This window comes from Felis catus, chromosome D1 (genome assembly GCF_018350175.1).
Source record: "Felis catus isolate Fca126 chromosome D1, F.catus_Fca126_mat1.0, whole genome shotgun sequence".
Taxonomy (NCBI): domain Eukaryota; kingdom Metazoa; phylum Chordata; class Mammalia; order Carnivora; family Felidae; genus Felis; species Felis catus.
Window position 1 is genome coordinate 100,688,305 of NC_058377.1, and position 19,338 is coordinate 100,707,642.

A 19,338-nucleotide genomic window follows, 5' to 3' on the forward strand; every position below is an offset into this window, starting at 1 on the left:
GATGTAAAACTTTCCCAGAATTCCCCAGGAAGCTCCCATTTAGTTTTCGTGGATGACGGCTGCATCACTGGTTGACCTAGTTAGAAGAGAGACTGGGGAACCACTAGCATGAACAATCTCTGAGCTCTGATAGCAATTTTTTTAAAAAGGAGAAATCTAGGTAGGCATCTGGAAACATCTGAAATAGTATACACAATAAGAACGCTGAAAGGGCATTTGCTTTCTCAGATATCAGTTCAATAAGGAATTGGTTTTAGAAAGGACAAATACTTTTTGGAAGAAGATTTGGAACCCAGAAATATTTCTTAATATATATAAAGAATGTGTTACATGATAAATATATAGTTCTATTAATAGGCTCCCTTCTTTTAGGTTATATTCTCTGTCAGAGTGATTTTTCCCAGTATATGTATTTAGCGTTTATTCATTCCACAATATGTGTTGGTTATTTGTTATGTACTAGCCGTTATTCTAGGAACAAAGTAAAACAAAACAAAACAAAACAAAACAAAACAAAACAAATAAGCAAACAAACAAAAACAAAAAACACAGATACCCTGGCTTCATTGAGCTTGCATTTAATTGAGACAGCCACTAAATAAAGTAATAGGTTAAATGCTAATAAATATTTAGTATTAATGTGTAATAGGTTAAATACGAATAAGTGTAAGGATTAAATAGAACAATGAAGAGAGATAAAAAGAGTCTGGGTATAGATGTGAATGTGTGTGGAAATTTTAACGAGGTTGACCAGCCCATAGACTGATGAATGGATAAAGATGAGGTATGTATGTATGTATGTATGTATGTATGTATATATATATATATGTGTGTGTGTTACTGAACTATAAAAAAAAATGAAACCTTGTCATTTGCAATGACATGGATGGAGCTAGAGAGTATAATGTTAAGTGAAGTCAGTCAGAGAATGAGAAATACCATGTGATTTCACTCCTGTGTGGAATTTAAGAAACTATTGAAACTATTTAAAACCACTAGATTATGCGAAACGACCAAAATAGAAAACAAAAGAGCTCTAAGGCCTGAGCCCTGTGACAGTCTGACACAGAGTTTAGTGAGAAGAACAAGTTCAATGAAGAGAAACTGAGACATAGTTTTTACATGCACGGACAACCAGAACTATGATGACCCCAAGGCCAAGTCAAAATGTCTCAGGGTAAAAAGAGAGATCAACTCTGTGAAATTCCAGATACATCAACGTAAAAACCATTGACAGTCCTGCAAAGGACAGTTTCAGTGAAGGAAGAGAGGAGGTAATCTGATTTGAGAAACTAAATAAACCTGAGCGTAGGGAAATTATATACAGTGAGTACAAGATGAGAAAAAAAAATCAGAATTGGGGACATGGGGAAGAAAAATAAAGGACAAAAGAGGATTTTGTTTGTTTGTTTCATTTAATTTATTTTTATGGTTACTCTAAGTAGGCTCGTGCACATCTGTTCAAGCCCTACTCTGGAGTTCCGGTAGAAATGTCAGGAATTAGACAAAGAACAACTAAGAATGTATGTTAGCGTATTTTTCAAGAATTTTAAGTATGTGATATTTTCACTTCCATTTTTTTGGGTATTTTAAATGGAGTCACAACAATAGGCTATTCTCCTCTTTATGTTCTTCACCCATTTTAGGAAAGCCTCAGCAATAATAACCCATCTTTATTTAGCATGTCTCCTGTATCAGCCCGAAACAAATTCTGCAAAGCATTCATGTGAGAAGAGTTTCTAAAAGAACTTGAGAGTTTCTCCTCTGTTCTAATTAATTATCCAGTGGTCTGATTTTAATCCTAGCCATTTATTTCTTTTTTTTAAATTTTTTAATGTTTATTTATTTTTGAGAGAGACAGAGCTTGAGTCGGGGCAGGGCAGAGAGAGAGAGAGGGAGACACAGAATCCAAAGCAGGCTCCAGGCTCCAAGCTGACAGCACAGAGCCTGAGGTGGGGCTTGAACTCGAGAACCTCAAGAGCCGTGAGATCATGACCTGAGCCAAAGTCAGACTTTTAACCAACTGAGCCATCTGGGCATCCCTCATCCTACCCGTTTCTGATTTGAGGCAAATTTTAATTTTCTCCAGGGTGGCTTTCAATTACCACTGAAAACAAAAACAAAACAAAACCCGCCTTTAACTTTTACGGTGCTAAAGAGTGCACCATTGGATGTAAGTGTTGTTTTTCTACCTGCCCATTCTGAGAACGATGTAATTTCACCAGTAACAGGAATGTGACATTCATGTGAGTGTTCCCTAACTTTTCCTATCCTCATACCTCACATCTCCAGAGAAAAGTCATTTAACAGAATGGTTGCTTTTCTGATGCTGAACAGGGGATAGGGCCAACAACAACAACAAAAAAACTCATCTTTTTGAGCACTGTCAGTGTTTCAGCCCTTCACTTATCACCCTCAGAAGACTGTTGTTATTTCCATGTTATAGATGATTCCTTGGGCATAGGTGTTAGTCCTCACAGTGGATACCCAATTCTGGGTCTAGAATTCACGTCTTAATCCATGCACCAGAAGGGGCTAGAATTAGCTAGGGAGATGCAGTTAGTTAACCTGTGAACAGAGCTGGAGAGGAAGGGCCTTAGAACAAACGAAAAGGTTTTGACGTGGGGCTTGGGATGGACTGCTAGTTTGGGGGCATGTGAAATGCTCTAAAATGCCACTGGCTACAAAATGATCGGAGTAGATTTTTTTTTTTTTTTTGAGGACTACTGTTATGGTACGTCAATTAGATCTTTCAGGATATTAAGAAAATTCTTCAGACATTTTTGGTGCAAAAAAGTGTTTTTATTAAAGCATGGGGGCAGGACCTGTGGGCAGAAAGGGCTGCACTGGGGTTGTGAGGGGTGACTGAGTATGTAAGACTTTCAATCCTGTGGAGGGGAGGGTGATGTTAGGGTTCCGGAAGATTGAGTCTATAGGTTTCTGGGGGCCTGGTTATTGATAAGATGGCTTTTTTCTGGCAAATCATTAAGACAGTTGTAAACTGGTGGAGGCTCATGGCCATCATGACTGCCATCTGTATCAGTTAGCCATTTATTTTCTTGTTTTTCCCTTTCCTTTATTCTTGGGTAGCCAGGAGTGCCTGAAGAATCTCGTGGGGTTGAGGGGAATGAGAGGTGGGGGGTGGGGAAATTGCCCAGGTTTTAACTCGCGTTTGCCCTCAGCTTGCCTTTTGCTTCCTCATCACAAGTAAAAGATGAGAGTTTTTTTAAAGGCATTGTTTTGGTGGCTAGAATTGGCTTTATTGAATATAGCCATATCCAAAAATGAGCTACATGGGTTTGTAGTGTTCATATGTGTGACACTGCTTGGGTCATCTGCTAATAAATACCTAGGTTAGTTGCACAGACAAAGGATCAACAGGGGTAAAGGAGATATAAGTAAGAAAACTAGAAAAGAAAGCATAGCAGAGAGGAGCTTGGGTAAATCCAAGGAATCCCAATATTTTGCTCATATTTGGGGCTATATCTTGTGGTTACAAACAAGATACCCAGGCGAGTATTGCACATCTGAAAGGTTTCTGAGTGAAGTCATGTATTCAACAAGTTCCATGGTGAAAATCAGGGATGCCTTTCAGCTTCTGTCCTCACTTCCCATGACATGGCCCCAGAGTTTCTTTACGGCGTTCTTCATCCCCATGTTTCTTAGTGCGTCTATGAGAGGGTTGAGCACGGGGGCAATGACAGTATAGAAAAGAGCAAACACTTTGTCCTCTGGTAAGGTCGTTGCTGGTCGAATGTAAATAAAGACTAAAGGAGCAAAAAAGAGAACCACCACGATGATGTGGGAACTGCATGTGGAAAGGGCTTTGTGGCGATTCTCCGCGGAGTAGGACCTGACAATATATAGGATCATAGCATAGGATACCAGCGAGACCATGAAAGTCACCAGACCCATCAGTCCTAAGTTGGCAACCACCAGGGAGACCTATTCTGCTCGTGTCCGTGCAGGCCATCTTCAGCAAAGGATACACATCGCAGAAGACGTGATCTATTTCACTGGGGTCACAGTAGGGTAAGACGATGGCGAGGAGAAACTGACCAAAAAGGAATGTAGGAACCCACCCGCACACGAAGCCGCGAGCATGGCATTGCACTTCCACTCATGATGACTGCACAGTGCAGGGGCCTGCAGATGGCCACGTGTCGGTCATAGGCCATCCCGGTGAGGACAAAGACCTCGATTTCCCCAAAGAAGTGCACGGTGAAGAGCTGTGTCGTACAGCCACTGTAGGAAATGACCTTCTTTTCTGTCAGCAAGTCAATGATGAACTTGGGGGTCACAGTGGAGGTGTAGAAAAGGTCTGCCAGGGATAGGAAACTCGGGAAGAAATACACAGGGTGGTCAATAAGTTGACTGCAGGTGAGAGAAATCACGACAAGAAGGTTGCCAATCAAGATGGCAATGTAACAAAACAAGAACAGTAAAAAGCAGAAGACTTCTATTTCTTTTTTCTGAGAAAGTCCTAAAAGAATAAATTCTGTGATGTTATTCCTATTTTCCATGATCCAGACCAGTTTGTAGCTACCTGCAATTAGATAAATTATTAATTCTTGTGATATATATTTAAATATGATGATCCATATGATTCGTTGGTAAGGAGCTGGTTATAATGGAAAGCATTGGAAGGTTGATGAAAATAGAAATGTAATTGTTATCCGTGAAGGTTTTTCTGCAGGCCTTTTTGTTCCTTTCTTGAAAACATTAGTTAGTGATAAACATCTTAGGTGCCTGAAATGAAGACTAACTTTGTAAAATATAGGGTGTTTGTGTTACCATTCTGTTAACATGTATTATAAAACATAACTGGATATTATGCCTCAATAGAATTACAAAAAAGGTATTTTTAGAGAAAGAAAAAAGATATCTCTTGGCTGTTCTCATTCTTCATTATTGAGAAAATACACATGCAAATGAAACATTGAGTGAAAATGAAAAACTGCAAATATATATAGTATAATAAGTGGATAATATTAGATGTGAAAAATTTCTTGCCATATGTCCCGTGTGGAAAGGGAATAAATAAAAAAAAATCAGCCCATATATTTAGAAACGTGAAGGATTTACACATGGGTATAATCAGTTCTATTTTTCTTGTGCTCAATTTGTAAATATGCTTAATTTACAAATGAAGGATTTGTTACATTTCATAGGCAATATATGGATAACAAGAGAAGTATAATTATCTCTATTTTTCAAAACATTATCATTTGAAATGTCTTTGACATTCATCAGGGCATTTGAGGATAAGGGTAGTAGGAATAGCCTGGATTTTAGAGTCTCCCGTAATGCCTTACTCACTTGCATAAATTGGCTTCTTTTTAATTGATGTCCACAAATTGTTCACCTCTTCCTAACCACCCATGCTGAAAGTGTGTGCTCCCTTCACTTAGCACATTTCCAGTATGTTCCTTCTTTTCTCTCTTTCATTCCCATTGAATGAAATGTAATACAGTAATGTATTACTACCCTCTCACTGTAATATAGTAATGTACAACCAGCTGCATTAAAAAAAATTAATGCTTATTTATTTTTGAGAGGGAGAGAGACAGAGAGTGAACAGGGGAGGTGCAGAGAGAGAGGGGGAGACACAGAATCCGAAGCAGGCTCCATGTTCTGAGCTGTCAGCACAGAGCCTGACGCGGGGCTCGAACCCACAAACTTAGAGATCATGACCTGAGCAGAAGTCGGATGCTTAACGGACTGAGCCACCCGGGCATCCCAACAACTGGCTCTATTAATGTCTCTTTGGTATAACCATTAAGCCTCAGGACAGAGAAATACTTTTCTAGTGATAGACTTTCAAGTGCCATTGATAGGCTAAGGAAGAATTATTGAGAAGCAAGCTAAATACACTCTTGTTTTAAAGATTATAACCACATGAATGCATCCAATCCAGTTTGTGAGAAAGATGGAAAAAAAAAAAAAGATGTGGACAGGACCTAACATTTAATTTACCTTTTGAAATACAAAATCTATGTAGTGCATGACTCAAAAACTATAATCTATGTTCCTGAACACTTGAAATTATTAGTTCCCTTATTGTCAAGTATTTCTATAAAAAGTTGAGAAGCGATGACTCCTATATTCTACAAGACTCATTCTGCATTTTTACAGCATAGATAATAATACCACTGCATCAGTAGATATCCCTTAAAACACTGGGCTGTTTGTAAAACAGAACAAAACATTATCTCCTTCATCTGGATGCATTACTTCTTAACTGAATGATTTTAATATGCTGCATTCCTTTTATTCAGTTTCACCCTAAGTGAACTGGAGGGGTAGGGGGGATGTTAAACCAGATCTTTTAAGGAAGCGTCTTCTGGGCCTGACCTGTCCGTGATTCGGACCTCCCTTAGGAGGAGTCAGCAGCTGGCTACTGATGGCCGGTTGTCTTTCTTCCAAACACATCAGAATAAATGAATAGCTTCAGCTGGTTGTCCCTCTTATCTCCTTGAAGGGCAGTTGAGTTAATTGTGCAATCAGAACAAAATGGCCTTTCTCCCCGAAAGAAGCAGAATCCATCATAGTCTGCTACTTTCAATACCCTAAACACAGTTTTCTTTATGTACACCCGTATGCCGAAATCTCTAGCAGTGTCTGTAAGCTTAAACTTAAGTATCTTTTCCTGGAACCCCGAAGGGCTCTCTGCAGTACCGTAACTGGACCTTTGCCATTCCCAATCAGGCCCTGTTCAGTCCTGCCGGTCAGTTCAACTCCTCTTATTTCCAGAGAGATTTCACAGACTCCTGCAGCCCACCATGCAACGCACACTCAAATATTCCAAATCTTTCCTATTTAGAACTAACGATGTCATTCCATTTTGTTTATGTTTTTATTGCTTTTTTTAAAAATTTTTTTACATTTATTTATTTTTGAGAGACAGAGAGAGACAGAGCACAAGTGGAGGAGGGGCAGAGAGAGGAGACACAGAATCGGAAGCAGGCTCCAGGCTCCAAGCTGACAGCACAGAGCCCGACGCGGGGATCGAACTCGACAAATTGTGAGATCATGAGCTGAGCTGGAGTCGGATGCTTAACCGACTGAGCCACCCAGGAGCCCCTAAACATATTTTTTAAATGTTTATTTATTTTTGAGATAGAGAAAGTGTGAGTTGGGGAGGGGCAGAAAGCGGAGACAGAGGATCTGAAGCAGGCTCTGTGCTGTGAGCAGAGACCCCCACATGGGGCTCGAACGCATAAACTGTGAGATCATGACCTGAGCTCAAGAGTCAGCGGCTTAATCGAGTGAGCCCCTCAAGCACCCCTAGAAAGGTCCTTTTGATTTCTACCACTACCTTATTTGTCAGTAAACAAATTACCTTATTTGGTAATCACGTAAATCTCAGCCCTGTGATATTCCCTCCTTCCTTGCTTAGTCCATTGGCTTATTGTGGAGATGACACAGTTGGATATAGTCTTATATGTTAACACTCGTGTTACTTTCCCGAAAACCACTGGTCTCCTCCCTTGTGGTCCCCGAAACGCACAGATGTAAACCTGGCTGTGTTTTATTCTCCACTCTTTCACCCATCCTCAAGGAATATTCAGATCTTCTTTATGCACTTCCTATTGTTGAATTTATTGTGTTTTACTCATGGGCTGAAATATACTCAATTTTTATAACTACTCAGATACAACTGAAAAAATTATATTCTCTTAACTGGAATTCTGTGCGATATTTGGGATTGTACAGTTTGCAACTGTAGCATTAGTAAATGCTTGCTGTTTCTTTTCTCTTGAATTAAGAGTCTTTCTATACTTCTCGTCTCTTCTAGTTTCTGCTTTATGAAAATTGTTGCTTGGTCATTAGATATATAGATATTAATAACTGCTGTAACGTCATTGTGAATTCTAGCTTTTGTAACTGAGTGTTTCTTACTTTTACTACAGTTAAAGCTGTATGGCCTGCATTCTCGTTTGTCACGTGCCATCATTTTGACGTGGAAATGTTTGGGGTCAGAGCCCAGGGACAAGAAACAATTCTTGAGATGTCTTCAGTGCAAAAAGTAGTTTTATTAAAGCGCAGGGGCAGGATCCATGGGCAGAAAGAGCTGCGCTGGAGTTGTGAGGAGTGACTCCTTATATACTTTAGAGTTGGGGGAGATAAAGACAAGGGAAGTTTCCAAAAGGATTTTCGTAAGCTAAAGAAGATTCACGGGATCCTGGAGGCCTGGCTATTGTCAAGCTAAGATTGTTTTTCCCTGCTGCCAGCCTCAAGTATTTGTCAATGGGCTGCAGGTTATAAGGAAGTTTAATTTTATCTACATTTCCCTTTTGCCTTTGTTCCCCACGGCAATTTTGGCACATTGTTTCTTTTTATATGCTTAAGATCTTTATTCAGTTTTAAATGTTTTCTTTTTTTTTTTTTAGGTTTTTTTTTGTTTGTTTCAGATGGATTTATTGGTTTTTTTTTAAATATAATTTATTATCAAATTGGCTAACATACAGTGTGTAAAGTATGCTCTTGATTTTGGGGGTAGATTCCCATGGCTCATCGCTTACATATAACATCCAGTACTCCTCCCAGCAAGTGCCTTCCTTAAGGCCCATCACCATTTATTCCATCCCCCTACCCAACAACCCCACCAGCAACCCTCAGTATGTTCTCTGTATTTAAGAGTCTCTTAGGGTTTGCCTCCCTCCCTCTCTGTAATGATTTTAGCAGGCACATAGAAAAGGCCACTAATAACACCAACAATTTTAACAAAATGAACACACATCTGTAACCAGCATAGAGACCAAAAGCAGGACGTTAACAAAACGCAGAAAAATACTTGCTCTTTTCTCATTTACTAGCCCCCTTTCACCAAAATTCAAATTCAAATTTGTAATACCAATATTTTCTGTTTTTAACTTTATGTAAGTAAAACTATACAGAATATATCTCTTTTATTTGTTTGTTTTCTTTTTTTGTATCTGGCAACTTTTGATCAACATTGTGTTTATAACATTTATTCATCTTGTTGTCGCAAATTCCTCTATTCTTTTTGCTGTATGATACTTAATGTATGAATATACCCCAAGTTTTATCCATAAAGATGTTGATGGCTTTCTAAGTTTTGTTTTGTTCCGTTTCTTACTTTTCAGGTATTATAAATAATGGCATTTTGAACAATCCTGCATATTGTTTGGTGAACATAAATATTTCTGTTGGTTATATATTTGGGAAAATTTTCTGGTACATTAGGCGTGTGTTCATCTATTTTAGATTTTGTAAAAATATGTACAAAGCAAAGTCTCTCTGTAATGCCCGAAGTTCCGAAACCTCCCACAAAAGTCCACCAGAGTCGTAAGTCAAAGCCAAGCGGCAAGGGTCGTTTATTGCAGGTTCGAACCTGGTCCTCTGCGCACTCGTTGCCGGTGACGCAAGAGGCCACGATCAGGGTGGGTACAGCGTTTTTATAGACAGAGACAAATAGCACAGGGGAGGTTTCAAATTATGAGGGGCCTGATTAGTTGATTTTAAAGTAAGGACATTTGTTGTTCTGATTGGGCGTCCTTTGTCTGTCCTTTGGTGGGAAGGCTTTGTCCGTTACTTGTGGCAGGAGGAAAAAGGGGGAAGGGGGTAGGGTAGGTGAGGAATGTGCTAAGCAAGCAGGTTTACAGAAGCGAGAAATGCCGGTTAGTTTATGTACAATCACTCATTCCATTACATATCAGACTACATTTAGGAAGGTTTACAACCCATTCTACTACACAGCGGGTTACATTCAGGAAAGGCCTCACAATGCTCGTAGCAAACAGCAAGCAAAACAGACTTCTCAGCAATTGTATTTCTTATCAAAGATCCATAATAAGCAGAAAAGAGAACTTTAGCTTTAAACTAAGGCAGGGCTGTCATTTGGATTGTTCCTTTCATCTCTGAAGAAAGCTCATGCAGCTATGATAATATGAGCCATTGTAGGTTTTAAGTAAAATAAAATTACTAAAGATAGAGGATTATTTCACAGTGATACAGAGATTTACCTAATAAGAAGAGATTACAATTCAAATGTCCATTCACTCAACTATAGGTCTTCAAAATAAGTAAAGGAAAAAATCCAGAGCTATAAGAAGAAATAGACAAGTCCTTCATCATTGTGGGGGATTTTAACATACTTTTTTCAATTAATGAATAAATAAGCAATATGATGTCTAAGCTCTAAATGACATAATTTATGTATTTGACCTACTTAACCTATATAGAATACGACTATCAACAAAATCAGAACATACGTGTTTTTCTGTGCATGTAGAAAATTTACCACAATTGAGTATTTCGTGGATCATAAAGCCAACCACCACAAATTTCAAAGGACTCAAATCTTTCAGAATATTTTCTGTGAGAAAATTAAACTAATTTGGAAATCACTAATTTATTCTTTAATTTTAACTTTCCTGAATCTTTTTGCTTATGTTTCTCATGTTGATAGCACAGTGTTAGGCTTAACTTTGTCATTACATCTATTAATATAATCAATGTGTGCTGCTTCCATTTTGTTATATTTTATGTCATACGTATGATATTTTACATCATGTATATGGATATGTATAGATATGGATATGGTGTGTGTATGTAAATAGATAAATGTTTTTTTCACCATTTAGCTTTGGCTTGAGTAAGGTTTGTATTTTTGTAAGGATTTTTATCCTTATAATAAAATCCTTATATATTATTAATCCCTTTTTGATTTGTGTATTTACTCATTACAAATCAATTACGATGGACTGTTAATGTTCTTTAGTCCCCCAACTGTGTGATTGTGTAAGTGACCGAAAGCCGACACACATTATTTCTAGCTCAAAATTAATCCATGTGAAAACAAAGATAAAATTAAAGGTGAGTCAGTGTTTGAATGTGGTCAAACGATTTACCATCTTTGAATATTTGTTCCCTTGTCTCTGAAATTAAGGTATGTGGAATGAATAGTCTTCAAGGTATATTCAAGCTATGAATGTGTTTTCTATGGGTTTCTGTTCCTCTCTTTAAAGCAAATAATACACAGGGATTTTAATGTCTTGATTCAAATTTTGGTATCATCCTGCCATCTAGTGGATATTCTATTTGTATCACTTACAAGAAAAAGACAACTCAGACTCTATTTTGACCACATGAAAAAAATCTACCAATTACAATGTAATTTCATTGAAAAAACACAAATAGATGATAATCAAATCTGCGATGTTGGGGGTAATTGAAACCAACATTTCATTCTCATTGCGTCAAACTAGGATAAATTTTTTAAAAAAATAACTCTTGTGTAATAAGAAATAATACTGGACTAGGATTTAAGAGATTCATTATCAAGTCTACCTTAACTCTTTCATCTTTTCTGAAATATATGCCATACTGGAGACTCAGCTTAGATCAGGGAAAGATGAAGAAAACTGCCTGTAATTACATTAATTGAGATTTATCTTAGATACAGAATATTAGTCATGGGCATATAATTTATACTTTTTGTTCTATATACCTGTATATCATAGATGGATATTGGAGGCTATTTTGAACTGAATTTCTAACTTGTTATGATATGCCATATTTATACACTTACATGTGCTTGCTTGAATAGTCCCCTCATTTATAGATAATAAGTAACAGAGATTGAATTGAACCAAATCCTTAAGGTAGCAAGATTAGAAATGTGTATTTAATTATTATAATAGTTACTTTTATTGGAAGGGCAGTTAAGCCAACCTGTGAGATAGGTGTAGGTTATGGGTTTTGAGAAGCATAAAGACAATTTAAAAACAACAGCGTATTTTGAGAACTCCAAAAATGAAGTGATTTTAGTGAGAGCTTCTACCCAAAATGAGGATTAGTCACAGAATAGGAGAAATACAGAAGGACGTTATGGAGTTTTATCTGCATTCTTCCTCTTGAATCACACCCTTCATTCTACTTACATTAAAGTTTATTTATTTATAGTCCCTACTAATACCCTATTAGTGAAATTGAGCAACCCAAGGACTCTAAAAATCATTCATGCTATTCTGGTTTTGGACAGTATAGAGAGAAAGTTCTTATTTTTTTTTGGTTCTAAAATTGTTTTCCCTGTGTTTTTCAAATTAATGGAATTAATTTTCTCTCTTGAAGACGCAGGAAACAAGGCCAGTCTTTTATTTTTATTTTTATTTTTTTACACTTTAGCCTTGAAATATATAAACATCGTTGGTCAGAATCCCCTTTTATTTTTCTTCTGTATTTCAGATGTCTTCAAGCCCTTGACTGGCTTATGAGATATATATATATATATATATATATATATATATATATATACATAGGTATGTATATATGTATAGATGATATAGATATAGATATATAGATATCACTGTTAACTACTTGACTTTGTAGAAACCTATACAAATACCAATGATTATTGGGAAATGACGGCCTACCTGCATTGAGATGCCATCAAGAGCATTCTGCTCCCTTCCAAACCAGAATGAAAACAGGACTTACCTGTATCTGTCTACATGATCTATTAGTGCAGCCAAATTGAATGCTGTGATTATATTAGAACTACATTGGTTTCATTCACAATGCTTGTACCTTTTTACAAACAAGCTCTTCATTATTCCACTCTTGTCCTATCAGCATGGAACCCTATTACAAGGTTCAATGACCTACAGTGATTCCAATTGCATTCTTTATACCATTTGGTCCCTCTGATTCTCCAATCTCATCTGCTACGCTACCTGCATAAATTCTATTTCTAATTGATAGAAACGTAAGCATCCAAATTCCTACCTTGGCTCAGGCTACCTCTTCTGATTGAAAAGCTTTTGGTTTTCTCTCTTGTCCTTGTAATTCTTTTTTTTTTTTTTAAGTTTATTTATTTTGAGAGAGAGAGAGAGAGAGAGAGCCAAGGAGGGGCAGAGAGAGAGGGAGAGAAAATCCCAAGCAGGCTCTGTGCTGTCAAAGCAGAGCCTGATGAGGGGCTCAGTCTCACCAACCGTGAGATCATGACCTGAGCCAAGAGCTAGTGTTGAACGCTTAACCGACTGAGCCACCCAGGTGTCCCTGGTCCCCGTAATTCTAACATTATAGTTCATCCCGAAGTTCAAATTCCTATTATGATTTTGCCAATCAGTAAAAATCTTGGACTTTAATTATTTCAGCTTCTGAAGAGTACCCCTAATGTACTTAACAAAAGCTTAAAGTAAAAACCAAACCAAACTGAAACAAAACCTTACGCATGGTGATGATGTAGAAAAGTGCAGTGTCTTCTTTTCAAGTTCTTGTTCCTCTCACAATACTTACATTATAATAATCGCAGTATTATAAGCCACAATTTAAAGCAGCCTAGGTCTCTCTATCACTACTCAGAGAACATCTTCCTACCGATCCGGAAATAACTTTGGAACTTACGCAAAGTAATAAATTTCTATTGCGTGGTTTAAGAAACTAAGTCCCACAAACCAAATCTGATTTTTTGTGTTTTTTTTTTTAAATAAAATTTTATTAAAACAGAGACATGCCTATTGAGTTGTGTATTGCCTATGACGGCACTCATGCTACAACACTGAATAGTGGGGCTTGGGACTGTATGGCTCATAAAACCTAAATTATTAATGCTATGGCTTTTTATGAGAAAAGTTTGCTGACGTGTTCTGTTACAAGTCACTGAGATTGAGATGTTTATATGTTAAGATATGATAGCTTCTTAAATAATAGATATATTACTCTTTCCATAAACCCAGATTATAAACTGAAAAATAGAGTAATAGTTTTTTTTTTCAATTTCAATAATAAGTGTAAACATTGAACAGTATTGTGGTCACATTTGGAAGAGTAAAGCAAACTGTCTCAGCTTAAGAAAACCAATGGTTTTCATAAAAATGAAGCTTGTGATACAATGTTAAATTTTTAAAAGGATAATGAACAATATAACTAATATGATTCTTATTGCATACATTTCATAACCCAATACATACAGATAAATATATAACCTTATATAGAGAGTAATTCACAAGTACCACAAAGAATAAGAGTAGTTATCTCTGGATTGTCGCATAGCAGCTGATTTTTCTTTTTGACATGGCGGCATTTGACAGGTATTTAAAGACAAAATGTAGGGTCTGTTTCAACATTTTTAAAAGAGCACTGGATTAAAGTTCATGATGAAATGATTCCCCAGCCTTCAGAAGAAATTATATGCAACTAAAATATCATATGGGACATTACTTCACTTAATTGCTTTGTGTCTGCTAAGGCAATACTTCTGTCATAGTCTCGAGGGTTGACATCCCTAGGGTCTTGGTGGAATATATGCAAGATAAGTTTAGTGTTAGGATTCAGCTTTCTGATCTCCCTTTCTCTCTGTCATCTCTGAACTTATTTTTAATAGATTAGAGGAAAATTCATTTCTCTGAAATATTCATTACAATATACTGTAGATTTCTTTGACTACTTTTTCAGGTTTGTTACTTTTTTTTTTTATTTGAATTCTCAGCAGGAAGTTTTCTGGAGCCCATTGATCACAACAAAGAAGCTTCAGTAAATGAGTAAGCCCAATTATTCTGCACTCAGGTGAGTTGATTCCATTCTTACGTATTTTCGTTTAGAAAGAAAATAGTGTGTTCCAATAATCTTTGTAGGAGACAAACACATTTGTAAATCCAGGCATCCTGATAATTAGCTAACTAACTAACTCAGTTCTTTATCTCTAACCACATTCATTATTATTCACTGACCTACATCGCTAAGAAGTTATTTTCAGCTTTATTGCACCGCAGTATTCTCATCTTTCTCTTTATAAACAAATTGAATTTTAATAAGAATTATACGTTGCAATATATCATTTGTGATATGTGATACTCCTCAAAATAATTCTCAGAAAAAAAGAACAATTTTGAGGACGAGGCCTATATTTTATGATTTTACAGTTGCTAAATGCCTATTACGGTGTCGAGTAGATAGTAGAGATGCAATGAGAAAGCATGATAGATGTCACTAAAGAGGAGGGAGAGGGTGTGCATAGCACCTTATGTGCTCATTCAGCTGAATGTGCTGGACACTTCCTGGAGCCAAATGGGGGTCTGTGAACTTTGACCCCAAGGCTGCTGGTATAAATATAAGGAGTACGGGAAGTGGAGTGGAAAGCTACATGTGTGGAAAAGATATGTGGGTAAGAATGAGCTAAACATACATCAGAAATTATAGTTATCTTCAAATTTTTGTATTTGAGTAAATTGACACACAATATTGCATTAGTTTAATTTCAGGTGTACAACAGAGTGATTCAACATCTCTATATGTTGTGCTTTGCCCACCACAAGTGTATTACCATCTGTCACCATACACAAAATATCGTACAATATCACACCACATCATACATCAATGGACCTAGAAAGTATCATGCTAATGAAATAAGTCAGACCGAGAAAGACAAATACCATTCAATGCCACTCATATGTGGCATGCCAAACAAGACAAAACAAAACAAACAAAACAAAAAGCCAAGTAAGTAAACTAACAACAACAACAAAAACAGATTCAGATTCAACAGATTCAACAGAAACTCTCTATGAATACAGAGAACAAACTGATGGTTGCCAGAGGGACGTGCGGGGGCAGGCTAGGGACAAAATGGGTGAAAGGGGGTGGGAGATACAGTCTTCCAGTTACATTTATTTTTGATGGTGATGCTATCCTCCTCAGTTCTGAATTGCTCAGGCTTTCCTACCACAGACAAGAGGGAACTAATACAAATTTTGGGAGAAGTGTGTTCAATTCTGAAATTGGCGCTTACTGAGTTTTATATTAAATTGAAAAATACACTCAGGAAATGATAATAAATGTGGTGGAAGATGAAGTCACAAGTATCAAAGGACTCTTAAAAGAGCAATTGAAGAAGAAAAAGTGCAGGGGAATGGGAATGATGTCTTTATATATATGCTTTCCTTCATACTTCTAAGTGCTATATCTGGTCCTAGAGGATAAAACCGGAACAACTGAATGAAAAGCACGGAGAATTTCATTTTGGCTGATAATACGGCGTAGAATTTTCACTGAATTCTATGTGGAATGGCCTTCCCTGTTGTGCCTTGTGCTATTGTAGATTTCAGTAAGTGGTCAGGAAGTGGGTTTTAGAGTAACTAATTACACTGGCAGAAAAAGGCAGTTTAGGCATTTTGGAGGAACACAGGACAATTTAAGAGAACAATTCATTGCTTCCTTTCTTCCCTCAAAGGTCCTCGTTTTATGCTAATTCAGGAAGTTCAGGATTTTCACTATTTCTGTTTGTTTTGTAGGACTTGAGATGTGTCTCAGTGCATTGTGTGTGGTGGTGATTTAATAGGCATACCTAACTTTTTTACTATTATTATCAACTTTTACCCCAATACGTGTGTATTATATGCCTGAGTTTACTCTTTCACATGCTCGTATATTTATTTATTCAATAAATGTTATTGAGTATCCACTCTGGTTCTGGTATCCCAAATTTGTTTTCATGAATTTTATTTTGCCGTGGAACAGACAATGATAAATGTTAAATGATTTTTTAAAAAGTAAGATGCAATTATGTCACAAATGTGGATGAAATTTGTATTTTGAGTGCTTATACTTCTTATAATGACCCCGAGAGTATGACCATGGCCGTGAAAAAAGGGTCAAGTGGAGAGAAAGATTTTGTAAGAGATAAGAAATTAAGAGAAAAGGGTATTGGAAGGATTATCTTTATGTCTATGAAATCCACTCAATACAAAAAAAAAAAAAAAGAAAGAAAGAAAAATCCCTAGTCAAATAACAACCACACTGTAATACTTCAGGAAGCAGGTGGCAATCTTTGGAGGTTTTGAGGTAGACTAAGTTTGATGATAATCTGGTAGAAAGATTTCCAGCATAAAAAAATAGCCTGCACATATTTTAAATAAGTTTATTTCTATCACACATCTCATGACATATCTGATATTACAATGCACGAAGAAAGGGTAATAGATTTTCACAGTTTTCCATACTTAGGGAAATGTGGCTGACCAAGTGTGCTACTTTTCTGTAGGACATAGCTAAAATGTGGGGACAGAAATGTGTGATGGAGTATAAGAAGTTTCCTGGAAAGGGAATTCAAAAGTAATTATAGCAACAATAGTAAAAAAGTGTAATCTGGTCATTTCTCTGGATCATTAATTTTCTTTTGAGTTCTAAGTTCCCATAGACAGGTTAGGCAGGAAGAGATTGTAGAAATTTATGATATGTATGTCTACCAAGAGAAACATTTTTTTGTTATTAAACATCTTTAAAGTTTATTTATTTATTTTAGAGAGAGAGAGAGAGAGAGAGAGCACAAGTGGGAGAGGAGCGGGGAAGGGGGGAGACACAGAATCTGAAGCAGGCTCTGGGCTCTGAGCTGTCAGCACAGAGCCTGACGTGGGCTCAAACTCATGAACTGCGAGATCATGACCTAAGTCGAAGTCGAATGCTCAACTGACTGAGCCACCCAGGTGCTCCTAAGACCAGCATTTTAACTGAATTCTGATTCATGAAATAAATCAGACTGGTCTTTCTCATGATGTCACCTGCCTCTGAAGATACTGGGTCTGATCATTCGAAATATATCAGGGGCAATTCTATTTTTGTTCTGTCTCTCTTGACTGCCGTCTTTTATTATTCTATTTGTACAAATTTCATATTTACCCTGTAATTGTGATATTAGTAAATTCTAACTTCATTTTTCTTTTGTTTTCTTTTTTTTTAGTAAATCCTAACTTTAAAAATAAAGGTTGAAATCAAGTATTTTCTACAAGACTATTTATGAATAATCACTAAGTTTCTCCTTATTTCCTCATTTTAACCTTCCTTATCTGGATTTTGTTTCTGACTTTTCCAAGTCAACTTTCTTGTTTTGTCCACAGGAACCAAGAAAACCAGAGTGCTGAAGTCACTTTCATTCTCTTGGGCTTTTCAGAATATCCAGAACTCCAGATGCCTCTGTTCCTGGTATTCCTGACCATCTACACAGTCACTGTTTTGGGAAATCTGGGCATGATCATGATTATCCAGATCAATCCCAAACTCCACACCCCCATGTATTTTTTTCTCAGCCATTTATCTTTGGTTGATTTCTGTTACTCTACAGTAGTCACACCCAAACTATTAGAAAACTTGATTGTGGAAGACAGAACCATCTCCTTCACAGGCTGCATCATGCAATTCTTCTTTGCGTGCATATTTGTGGTGACAGAAACCTTCATGTTGGCCGTGATGGCATATGACCGATTTGTGGCAGTTTGTAACCCTCTTCTGTACATAGTTGTCATGTCTCAGAAGCTTTGTTCCTTGTTGGTGGGTGCATCATACTCCTGGGGTATAGTGTGTTCCCTGACTCTTACTTACTTCCTACTGAAATTATCCTTCAAAGGAAATAATATCATAAATAACTTTGTCTGTGAGCATGCCGCCATCATCTCTGTGTCCTGCTCTGATCCCTACATGAGCCAGAAGATTATTTTAATCTCTGCCACATTCAATGAAATAAGCAGCCTGGTGATCATTCTGCTCTCCTATGTTTCCGTTTTTATCACTGTCATGAAGATGCCTTCCACTGGGGGGCGCCACAAGGCCTTCTCCACGTGTGCTTCCCACCTGACCGCTATCACAATCTTCCATGGGACCATTCTCTTCCTGTACTGTGTTCCCAACTCCAAAAGTTCATGGCTCATGGTCAAGGTGGCTTCTGTCTTTTACACTGTGGTCATTCCCATGCTGAACCCACTGATCTATAGCCTCAGGAACAAAGATGTGAAGGAGACAGTCAAGAAGTTAATCAATACCAAATTATCGTGACACATAATGTAAAATGGCTTGTCACATAAAGACTTTTGAGTTAGTACACATGACCATTTGACCACCTACGTAAATCTTCGATTCCTTTTTAAGTCATTGAAGATTGAGTTTATAGAGTTACCCTGAAAACATATGGTTTATCGTGGGGAAGGATACATCAAATGTAGTCTAGTCAATTAAAAGCTGATCAACACTCACACACTAATTTTAAAAGTAATATTTCTTCAATTTTACACAAGGAACATTGATACATTATAAATACAAAGAAGGCGTATCTCCGCCCCACTAAAGTTCAGAACACTGCTTAGTAAAATTGTATTTAATATAAATTTTATTTTCTCTTTTTGTATACAAAATATGAAAATAAAAATTAATAACTGTATAGTTCAGAAACAGCTTTTGCTAAATCTAAATTTATCATTCCTGCTCATCTTGCGTTGTGAGTTAGCTATTGATGCATAAACACAATGACATAAGATTTTAGTCATATGTTACATTAGGTAATTATTTATTGGTTGGTTGATTGGATAGCCCTGCTAATATCAG

The 19,338-nt window shown here is 37.0% G+C and overlaps 1 protein-coding gene and 1 pseudogene across 1 annotated transcript; one reads left to right on the forward strand and one right to left on the reverse strand.

Moving 5' to 3' along the window:
• Window positions 1-3,591: 3,591 nt before the first annotated feature.
• On the reverse strand, window positions 3,592-4,523 carry LOC101095374 (annotated as a pseudogene).
• Window positions 4,524-10,425: 5,902 nt separating this feature from the next.
• Window positions 10,426-18,792, forward strand: LOC101095613 (olfactory receptor 5D13-like). The gene is given in 2 exon segments (XM_045038150.1): window positions 10,426-10,441; window positions 17,870-18,792. Coding segments are annotated over 2 exon segments (939 nt in total).
• The last annotated feature ends 546 nt before the right edge of the window (window positions 18,793-19,338 follow it).